This window comes from Bos taurus, chromosome 13 (assembly GCF_002263795.3).
Source record: "Bos taurus isolate L1 Dominette 01449 registration number 42190680 breed Hereford chromosome 13, ARS-UCD2.0, whole genome shotgun sequence".
In the NCBI taxonomy this organism is placed as follows: Eukaryota; Metazoa; Chordata; class Mammalia; order Artiodactyla; family Bovidae; genus Bos; species Bos taurus.
In genome coordinates, this window is record NC_037340.1 from 60,704,268 (window position 1) to 60,715,928 (window position 11,661).

At 48.0% G+C, this 11,661-nt stretch overlaps 1 protein-coding gene across 1 annotated transcript; it reads right to left on the reverse strand.

Annotated features, from left to right (window-relative positions):
- Positions 1-8,556: 8,556 nt before the first annotated feature.
- ZCCHC3 (zinc finger CCHC-type containing 3) lies at positions 8,557-11,262 on the reverse strand. Its single transcript, NM_001080234.1, is given in 1 exon segment — positions 8,557-11,262. A coding segment is annotated over 1 exon segment (1,215 nt). The 5' UTR covers positions 11,238-11,262; the 3' UTR covers positions 8,557-10,022.
- Between the last annotated feature and the right edge of the window lie 399 nt (positions 11,263-11,661).

The following is an 11,661-nucleotide window of genomic DNA, read 5'->3' on the forward strand; positions in this document are numbered from 1 at the left end:
CAGCGTCTTTCATTTGTATGCATTTGAAATACAAAGAAAGAAAATTGACTAGCTTCTTGATCATTTTAAATTAAAACACCTATAAAGAAAGACATCCACATAGAGATGGTATCAACCCCACTGCCTAAATTTTCATTGCCTAAAATTGTTTTAGTAGAGAACAACATATACTGTGTAATTGGAACACTTTTGTTCTCCTTAAATAAAATAGCAGCCAAAGATTATTCAGGCTGCAACTGACAGAGGCGTTACTTCTAGTTCCTTCTAATTTGGAGAATTCCTTCTTTTGAAAAATCGAGTCTCGTTGCTACATTGAATCAGGAGGGAGCAGGATCGAAGCTCACTGGTGGTGTCCCTAAGCGGAAGGCAGGACTCTAAGCCAAGAGACCTGCCCATTGGTGGGTTGCTGGGCAGCTGTGGGGCGGGGACGCCTGGATGGAGCTCGTGGCCCATTGGCTGCGTCGCTGAGGATGGTATAAAGGACCGCCAAGGCCTGTGCAGCCGGTTTCTACGGCAACGGAGGCTTGAAAGAGCCACTCATATTTCGGCGTTCGTTCCCAACTCCCCCCTTCCGGAGGGGGATGGGCGTCCTGGATTTGAGGGCTGGTGGAGGAGGCGTGGGGGCTGGGAGTTAAGGGGACAGGGCCTTCTTCCGACCAAACCAACCTAGCCAAGCAACATTTGAACTGGGTTCGAGAAACCTGGCCTGCGTGCTCACTGGGGAAAAAAAAAAAATCAAACAGTCCGTTAAAGATGTAAGAGAAAAATGACGAATAACTCCATCCTCCCTTGACCTCTCATTGATAACATTCAGCATGTGAACGAACACAAAGCCTAGCAGAGTAGGAAAGCGATACTTATGTAGGGAGGAAGGAAGAGAACAGAAGGAGGGAGGATCCCTGATGTGGGTGTGCAACGTGGCGTGAGACAGAGCGCCCTGCCTTTGGGGAGGAAAGTCCAAAGACAGACCCGAAGGGGTGTAAGAGCCTGGAGTTGAGCTTGGAGGAGGGAGGGCTGGCCGGCACACTGGAAGGACGGAGGGGGCGGCAAACTGGATCGTGACTAGGCATTTGGGAGACCTGTCTGCAGTAAGACCCCCGGGTTCTCATTCCCGCCGGCCCTACCACCTACCAGATGTCGATGCTTCGACTCTCCAGCTCCCAGTGTCTTTGTGTTTGGAGGATGATAAACAGTACCCACTTCGTTAAGTCGCTGAGTTGAGAACTGAGTTGAGATAATGACTGGGAACCTCTTAATATGGTGCCCGAAACATAAACTGTGGTCACCAGCAGCTATTCCTGTAATTGAAGAAGGACTGGATTTGACTAGGTGGAGAGAATAGGAGGTTATCAGTTCGTAGGTAACGAGGGAGGAGGAAAGAGCAGTGTGGAAATCTTACATAAGAAACCAGTTTGGATGTCACCTAGAAAATCTTGGGAGATGAAAAAAAAAAAAAAAAAATCATGGGAGATGATAGCCAGAGGGCAAAAAGGAAAAAATAACGATGATAGCTACTGTTTACTGCGGGCCTGGCACTCTGCCAAACCCTTTATATGAATCTTTATTTCAATTTCTTATCAGCCCTGATAAGGCAGTTACCATTAAACCCATTTTTTTCTGGTAAGGAAATGGCTTGTCTGAGCTAAGAAATAACACCACCAAACAGGGATATTTGTAATGCCCAGGACAAGTGTGCAACTGGAGGCCCATATACCATGTGTCTCTATAGTTAGAAGTGATCCATCAATTTAATGTGTTAAATTAAATATGGTATCTTCTCCTCTTTGACGGATCTATTTTCACCACCACCTGGGAGGGCCAGGTTCAAATTAGAATTCCAGGAACCTTGAAGATCAGAGAGGGGATGTGTCTGCCCAGGGAGGGCTGCTCACTGGATCCTGTTTCTAACCCTTGTCCTGCTACCTCCCACCCCATCAGACCCAGCATGCATGAATGAATACCCCAGCCCCCACATCCATTCGACTCTTAAAACAGCTACTCTGAGACCTAAGCCTCAGGTCTATAAGGGGTGCATCAGGCTGCACTGCCCTTAGCTGAGATGAACCCAGGGATGAGGCCCACGGAGGCTCTGAATGAGCGTAGAGATATTTTGGAAGGGACTTCTGAGGCTTCAGAGAATGGTCTGGAAAAGGAGGGCACAGACTCTGGGTGGGTAGTTCCTCTTGTGCCCACAGTTTCCCACCCCACCCCCTGAGGAGGGGCAGGGCTCAGGGCCAGAGCTACTCTTGCCAGGGGTAAGGAAGTGTTTTGTTAAAGCTAGGCATTCACAATCCACTGGGCCTCACAGTTTGGGGGCCATGCAGGCTAAGTTTCAATGATATGCCTTCAGAGGAATAGGAAGAATGGTCTGACCTTCAGGCTGAAGGAAACTCTTACCAAAGGGGAGAAGACCAAAGGAGTGAATTGCTTTAAAAAAAAAAAAAAATTATTATTTTAAAATTGAAATGTAGTTGATTTACAGTGATTCAGAACTCTCTCTCTCTCTTCCTATATATATATATAGAGAGAGAGAGAGAGAGAGAGAGAGAAAAAAAACTTTTCAGATTCTTTTCCATTGTAGGTTATTACAAGTTACTACCCCTTGTGCTGCACACTAGGTCCTTGTTGTCTGTTTTATATATAGTAGTGTGTATTTGTTAATCTCAAAATTTGAATTTGCTTTTTAAAGATGAATGAATAAGCCCTTATTCAGTAGAGTCAGTAACAGGTGTGCTAAGGGATATTTTGAATGTCATGTACATAGAACAAGGAAGATTACAGACTACTGTATATACAGTAAACAACAAGGACCTACTGTACAGGGAAGTACATTCAGTAACTTATAATAATCTATAATGGAAAATAATCTGAAAAAGAATATATATGTAAAACTAAAGTCATTTTGCTGTACAACTGAAACTAACACAACACTGTAAATCAACTATACTTCAATTTAAAAAAAGGTTAAAAAGGATAAGGAGGTACATATCCTGATCTGTAACTGTAGCCAAGTAATCTCTAGATTATCCATGCAATAAATATTTATTGGGCTTTTACTGTATGCCAGGTACAGTACACAATGTTGGAACTAAAACCAAGGGCAAAAAAAAGTCATGTTCTTTGCCCTCTGGGAACTCAAGGCAGATATTAATCAAAACACAGCGTAAATAAACATATTGTACCTGCAGTGACCACAAAAAGGAGGGGAGAGTGTAAAAGGGTTTGGTCTAGGTTAGAGAAGGCTGTTTTTAGGAAGTAGCATTAGCGCTGAGCACCAGGGAAGGCAAAGAGTTAACCATGGGTCTAGAAGGGTGAATTCCTGGAATGGTTGTTGGGAGCCCAGCCAGGGGGAGCAGGGGAGGCTCAGAGGAGGCTGGGCAGCCAGGCAAGGCCTGGTGACACCCCGCAACCCAGGACACAGAGTCTTTGAAGGTCCTTAAGCTGGGCCTTGGAGAAGGCGATGGCACCCCACTCCAGTACTCTTGCCTGGAAAATCCCATGGATGGAGGCGCCTGGTAGGCTGCAGTCCATGGGGTTGCAAAGAGTCAGACAGGACTGAGTGACTTCACTTTCACTTTTCACTTTCATACATTGGAGAAGGAAATGGCAACCCACTCCAGTGTTCTTGCCTGGAGAATCCCAGGGACGGGGGAGCCTGGTGGGCTGCCGTCTGTGGGGTCGCACAGAGTTGGACACAACTGAAGCGACTTAGCAGCAGCAGCAAGCTGGGCCTTACTGTGATCAAATTTCACCTGGGGGACAGTTTTCCTGGGTGGAAGGAGGCGAAGCTTGAAAGTAGGGAGACCAGTGAGTTGGCTGTTCTAGAGTCTTAAACTTTCATATCAAAATGTTTTATTTTTAAAGAGAGAGAAAATGGACTCCTGTTTCTAAGGAGTCCACAGGAATTTCTTTCAAGTCTTGTGTTGCCTTTTCCATTTTGTTTTTGTTAATTTTTTTTTGCCAGAGATAATACATGAAATAGAAACAACCCCCCACAGCCCCTACCAGGGATATACTGCGGAAAATGTTTTCCTTCCATCCCAAATCCTAAATAGCAGGTTCTTCTCAGAAGCTACAATAGTTATCAATTTCACTAATATCCTTCCACATTATTCTATACATAAATAAGCATGTGTATGTAATAATGTTTATCAGTTATCATATTGTACACTTTAAATAACTTACAATTTTGTCAATTATGCCTCAACAAAGCTGAAAAAAGTAAAATTGAATTGTAAACAGAAGCATACCATATCTTGCTTTGTTCACTTTAAAATGTGTCTTAGGAGGTTTTTAATAGCTGTTTAACAACTTCCTGCGACCCTAGAGATGGCAGCCCACCAGGCTCTCCCGTCAAGAACACTGGAGTGGGTTGCCATTTCCTTGTGTTACAGTATTTGAATGTACCATCTAACTACTATTGATAGGTAATTGATAATCAGGTTGTTTCCAGTCCTTGGTACCCCAAGTAATATATCAGTGAACATCATGATACATAACATCTTTGTGTCCAAGTTTAGCTATATATTCATCTTCTATAAATGACTGCTGTGTTAAAGATTATGTGAATTTAAAGTTTTTATAGTGCCAAACAAACTGCTTTCCAAAGATGTTGGTCCATGTTTTATTTTATAACACCACAAAGTTTGCATTCTCCTCCATAATGTATCTGTTTACCTTCGTAAAACATATCCTCCCCCAAATATTCTTAGTCACACTGACAAGCCAGCAAGTGGTGCTGTATGCGCTTTGCCCAAGGCTGATAATGCTCTCATGGAACTCTACCTTCAACTGGGTTTGATGAGACCCCTGGTCACCCTTAGCCTCCTCTTGTACCACTCTATACTTCATCATACTGAACTCCTGGTAGCTCTTTGTCAGCCATACCTGGAGTTGACAAAGAATAAGGTAATGGGCACTCTGGCTGAGAACAAGGTTCCAAAGGGGCCCAGAAGCCTTTCGGAAAAGGAGTTGTATGCTAGGCTGACTCCAAGAGCAACAGGGAGTAAAAGAGAGCGCTGCTGCTGCTGCTGCTGCTGCTAAGTCGCTTCAGTCGTGTCCGACTCTGTGTGACCCTAGAGACGGCAGCCCACCAGGCTCCCCCGTCCCTGGGATTCTCCAGGCAAGAACGCTGGAGTGGGTTGCCATTTCCTTCTCCAATGCATGAAAGTGAAAAGTGAAAGTGAAGTCGCTTAGTCGTGTCTGACCCTTAGCGCTAGACTGCATTATAGGAAGATTATTAGTGCCTTAGTCCACCTCTTTCTCACAACACTCTAAAATGCCTTCACCAATGACCTCTACGTTATTCAATCCAATGGGCACCCATTCAACCAATCTGTGGATCATGTAAGCATTTATAAAAGAATGAAGCAATAAAAAATATGAGTGCACCACCACCCACAGAGATAATATGATTTCTTTCTATATATAAACTTTTTTGTTTATATGTAAGTATACACATGTATATGTTGGATGGCTGCAATGTAAAATGTATATCCTTCTGTGGAATGTGGGTAGAGTTTGAAAACCACTGCTATAGGTCACTTGTGTTTATTCCTCAAGCCCGAGATCTGGTTAGAATTTAAGACCTGTGGATATTGAACCACACGTTCCACACCTTTTAGACATCCTCTACAGAGACCTCAAACTCAACACAGCCAAAATCAGACTCAAGACCTTCATCCAAAACTTGGATTTTCTCCTCTGTTCTCCATCTCAGGGAATGGCCCCGGTATCTATCCAAGTGCAGAGGCTGGAAGCTTGGGTGTCATCCTTGATACTTACTTCTCCTCCAGCCCATGTCTAAGTCCTGTTGACTTAACAATTTCTAGAAATCTCTTTATCCTGCCTGCTTTTTTCTCTGTTTGCATCATCCGGGTCCAAGGTACCCTGATCTGTCACCTTGGTGGACTTTTTTTACACTTGGGCTTCCCTCTGTCCCATTCTCTACAAAGTATCCTGGATGGTCTTTTAAAAATACAACCCTGAACACGTCACTTCCTTGTTCAAAAATCTTTCAATGGCACCTCATCATTCTTAGACTCAAAATTCTAAACGTGGCTGACCAGACCTCCCCAAGAGATCTGCCGTCTTATTCTGCACCATCACCCCCTGCCCCCTCTCTGCATTATTGCCACACTGGTTGTGCCAGGTGTGGTTGGTTAGCAGAGAGCTCCCATTCCTACTCTTGATGTGCCTTCTGTGCTACACGTGCTGGAAAGCGAAAGCATTTCCTGATTCCACTGAAGCTAGGGCTCCAACAATTAGGTATGCTAGCATGAGGTTTGGAAGGTGGAAATAGGCAGAAGTGGCTCAGAGGTTAAAGCATCTGCCCTCAATGTGGGAGACCTGGGTTCAATCCCTGAATTGGGAAGATTCCCTGGAGGAGGAAATGGCAACCCACTCCAGTAATTCTTGCCTTGAAAATCCCATGGATGGAGGAGCTTGGTGCAGGCTACTATCCATGGGGTCCCAAAGAGGCACGACTGAGTGACTTCACTTCCTAGTCTTTTGATCTCAGTTCAAACATTTTGTCTGGGAAGGTATCCCTCACCCCCAAGAACAGATCAATATTCCTTATTAAACATATCACTCTGTATGTTTCTTTCAGTGCATTATTACAGATTATAATTACTTATTTGCAGGACTCTAGAATTCGAGCCCCAAAGGACTTGACTATTTTGCTGTAATCCATTGCCTTGAAAGAGTTGGTGTGTTAAATGAACAGAATGAAGGAGGCCAGAGTGGAGGGTGTTAGGACAAAACCAAGCCTCTTCTAACACTGACAAGCCCTGTGTCACTTCCTCTGGGCCTTTTCCCAACCACATCTTCCTGTGACTCTCCAGCCAGCCTGAACACACCTTGTGCTCTAGTCTCCAGGTTCTTTGCACAGACTGCTTCTGTTGCCTGAATATCTCTTCCTTCTTCACCTGACTCTTCATTTGCAGGTTTCAGTCCAGACATCATCATTTCTTTTGCCAGACCTGTCCCTGAGGCAACTCTATACTCTTTTAAACATAAAAAATACTTAATATTATTTTAAAAATTGCTTATCTGTAGCTCCCTCTGCAAGTGCACTGTCTTTTTCACAGGTGTGTAAAAGCACCTTGTTTGGGGCCTTGCGCTAATGGCCTTCAGTACTGTTTAAAGTTGAAGGAATGAATGTCAGCTAGCCCATCAGCCTCAGTCTGGGGATCTGGACACCCTCCCCAGGAGCCCATGAACAGTGAGGGATTGTTATTTTGGGGACTGTTAGATCAGGAGAGGAAGTCGGGGGAGGTTTGTTCTGTTCCAGCCCATGGCCCAGTCCGGAGACGGCCAGGCAGGAGGCCCCGGAGCAGATTCTGGTGGGGGCGCGGGGGAGCAGGGAGCACGGGCAGGGAAACAGTTTGTTCCTCTGCTCCCTCCAGTTAGGGGGGAGGGGCAGAGAGAGGGAAGATTCCTTCCAAGGAGGCTCCTAGGCCCAGAGCCCGCTAGGAGGAAGGGGGAGGGGACTACGATGAATGCAGGCTTTTACCCCCATCAGGCCTCCCGCACTGCGAGGGAGGGAAACCAGTGGCAGAGTAGAAGAGGTGGGGGGGGGGGGGGGTAAGAGGACAGAGGGAGGGAGGGATGGAGGAGGGAAGAGTGTGTTTGCCTTGGGAGACAGGAAGGGAAGGAGCAGGGCTGAGCTGGCTCGGAAACTCATGATTCCCAAAAGCCATCCAGGCCTCAACTGCACCAGATCAGCTCTGGAAATACCCTCAAATCACTGAGTCAGAGAATCAATACGCTGGGAATGTTAATTCTTAGGATCAGATCATCTCATCATCTCAGAGACAGAAATTCCTTGAGAAGGTTGTATCTAGAGTCTCCAGGGAGGCTTGGAGTTCTATGGGAAGTTTCCTGGACTTTCTTCCTCCCTTATAGCTGGAAAAGACAGCATTTTATTTTTAAGCCCATAAACAATCTGTATCCAATTCAGTACAATTACAATAACTGTAAGATGTGAAATTGACACCTTACCTTTGTCTATCCCACTGGTTTGTAATCTCCAGAGGGCAGAGTCCCTCTCATTCCTGTTAGTACTATTCAGAACTGTGGTCTCAAACTTGGCTGCCCAAGAGTTGCTTGGGGTGCTTATTAAATACATTTCCGCTCACTCCAGTGATTCTGATTCCTTGGAGGTGAGTTAGGACTTAACACTTTAGTTTTATATACTAAGTGATTCTGATGCAGAGGTTTGGGTAACAACTCCCAAGGGCCTGGGACAACATTTGTTGTTGTTCAGTCGCAGCACACCAGGCTCCTCTGTCCTCCACTCCCTCCCGGAGTTCCCTCAAATTCATGTTCATTGAGTCAGTGATGCTATCTGACCATGTCATCCTCTGCTGCCCCCTTCTCCTTTTGCCTTCAATCTTTCCCAGCATCAGGGGACAACATAGTAGGTGTAAAATGTTGCCTGTGCAGCTGGACATATATTTGCAAGGTAAACAAATGGTGTGTGGCAAGCCTTGGTTGAACTAGGGTCTGTGAACCTCTGCAGCCAATATTTTGAAAGGAAATAGTGCAGCAGCATTAGCAATACAAAAGATAAATATTTATTCAGAACAAAACTTTAAACAACCGATTTTACATTCTAAGCCACAAGGAAATAGCAAAACATAAAGCAAAGACAAAAACAGTAAGAAAAGCAGTGTACTGTCTTTTCTACTTTAACTTGGTAACACTTAGTAGACCCAATGCCCCCTCGCTTAGCCTATTTAACAAGTACATTTTAGAGTTAACAGTTCACTTAGAATTCCATTTTCTCCTGTGAGCCAGGAGGTTGCAGATGAGCTCCAGTTAGCTGCTTCTCTAGGGGCTCTAGCTACTGAAGCTAAGGTGCAAATGTAAACCTTTCTTTACTCAGGAGGGCTTCTACTTCTCACTGATGGCGATGACTGGGGAGGGGAAAGGTCACAAAGACCTGGACCACTTGAACCCAGATGTGGTACCCGGGCATCAGAGTGCACCCTGGATTGTGTTCCTTTGTCCCTTCCATATCTCCCAAGTGTTCTGAAGCCCCTGCCAAATCTTCTGCTTCCTCCCCCAGATGATGTCTTAGCATTCCCCTGGGCTCATTCTGGAAAGAGCAGACTTTCTGGGCCCTCAAGTGTTGAGGAAAATGTTGTGAAGTGTGAGAGGTAGTGGAATGAGCACCGGGCTTGGGGTCAGGGAACTCTACTCTAGGCTAGCTCTGGCACCAGACAGCTATGTGATTTCGACCCAGTCATATAACCTTCTCTGGTACTGTTTCATCTGTTGGAAAACCAGGGGATTGGTCTTAACCAACTTTTAGGTCCTTTTCAGCAGGAAAACCAGCTCCCATGATTCTGTGAAGAACGGCTTCTGAGCCACTGAAAGCGCTGTCACAAAGTCCATGCATTCTAATGCCATAGGAGAGGCCCGTGGCCACCATTCAGAGCTTATTGACTCAGGTTACATACACTTCTAACAACACTGGTTTCACAAATTCTCAGACCACACAGATTAGAAGCAGCAAATTAAAAGGGGACGGGATGAACTGCAAAAGATAAACACCCTGACAGAAGCCAGAGTCAACGATGTTCTCAATTCAACAAACACTGATGGAGTGCCTACCATGTGCTGGGCCCCCACCTAGCACTGGGGCTTATGCCCATCTTTATAGATGAGCAAGGCGGCTCCAAGGGTAAAAACCAAGGGAGAAGACAAGGCGTAGGAAGTAAAAAAGTACCAGAAAAAAAAAAGTCTCCGAATACAAAAATGAAAATAAAATTTTAAAAAGGGCAGGGCAACATATCTGCACACTACAGTTCTCGGTAGTCAATTCTGATGACAGAGTCACCAAATTCAGGAAAGGCCGAAAGGAGTAAACTCGATTTAGGAAGGCAGAGTGAGATGTCTCTTGTAGGTTTAAGAAAATCTCCTTCAAAAAACTATAAAAAACGGTTTAAAAAAAAGTTTTGGCACTTAACAGGGGTAAGCTGGCTCTGTGTTCACCCTGGCTGGTAGGCGGGTGTTCAGTGCCCGGCCACGCCGGTTAGCTGAGCTCCCACGGAATTGTGAACCGCTTTGGGACATTGGGCAAAGGCGTGTCCTCGCTTGCCACAGAGGTTACACACGATGCCCTTCCGGCAGTAAGGGCTCAGGTGCCCCTCCTCCCCGCACCTGAAGCACCTGTCCTGTGTGCAGCTGCCGCTCATGTGGGTCCGGGAACCACATTTAAAGCACGTCTTGGGCTGCCCCTTGTACCAGCTGTAGCCCCTCTCGGCCCCCAGAAAAAAGGCTCCCGGCAGATGCCTGACCCCTCCCTCCCCCTGGCGCAGCTCGATCTCGCACTTGTACTCCCCGGTCCAGATCCCAAACCTGTCGGTCACTTTCACGGGTACGGCCAGCACATCGCAGTGGCGTTTGAGCCAGGTCACGATGTCCTCCACGTCCACCGTCTCGTTCCGGAAGAGAATGAAGAGCGTCTTCAAGCTGGACTTGCTCCGCCCCAGCACCACAAAGTTCTCCCAGCAGTCCTCCTGCTCGCGCTTCTCCTCGTAGACGCGCAGGAACAGGGCTAGCTTCTCCGCCGAACGGAAGCTCACGTCGAACTCGCGACTGCCCGGGATCTGAATGACCGCGTAGATGTCGCTCGGGTCCATGCCGATGGAACGCAGGATGAGCGCGCCCACTACGAAGTCCCTGGTTGGGCAGGCGCCCTCGTCTCCCTGGAAACAGATGCGCACGAGGAAGCGGCCCTTTCCCGGGCCTGCAGCGGAGCCAGCCGCCGTAGCCTGCTCGTCCTGGGGGGGCCGGTCGGCTGCGTCCTCGGCCGCGTCGGGCCTCGCCGGGGTCGTCATGGCTGCCGCCTCAGCCTTCTTCCTCCTGCCCGCCTCGGCTGCACCCTTTTTCTTGCGGGAGTCCGCCGCCTCTCCGGCTGGGTCTCTCCGGCGGCCCTTTGGGTCCCCGCGGCCGGCTGGGGGGAAGTCGCCGAGGCTCGGTGTCGCCAGACCCGCGGGAGCACCGAGCCCGCCTCCCGCGCCGCTGCCGCTCTCTTCCTCCCGCCGCGGCGGCCGCGACTCACGGAATTCGCCCTTCTTCTCGGCCAGGTTCTTCACCACTTGGGCCCAGCCCATCTTCTCGCGGCCGCCCTCGGCCTCCTCGGCCCTGGTCGAGGGGCGCGCGGGGCCCAGGAGCTGCGGCCGCCCCCGCTTCCTCTCCTCCTCCGCGCCGCCGCCGGTGGCCATTTTACCTCCTTCCCAGCATCCTCCACTCGCTCCCGCAGCCAAAGTGCGCCCATCGCGCGCGCCCGCCCGGGGTTGTGGGGGTTTGGGCTTTTTTTTTTTTGAAATTCGATGCTGCTTTTCCCCGCCCAGCCAAAGTATCTACTTGAGGCGCTCGGGCGTCCTGCGGCTTCGGGCCGGGAACCCCCTGGTAAGGGCTGGACCGCGTTTCCGCTAGTGCTCGTTCCAACCCCACCTCCTCGGCTCCGAATCGGGATGGGGATCTTGGAGCGCGTCCCTGTCCGTCGCGAGGGTTTGGCAGCTTTGCCCTCGCTCTCGAGGATTTGTTGTTTCGCAAGCGGTCCTCGATGATTTCATTCAAGTGGCTTTGCTAACGGCCCACAGTCCGAAGGCGGGACAGAGTTGAGGAAGATTTCGCCCATTTTGT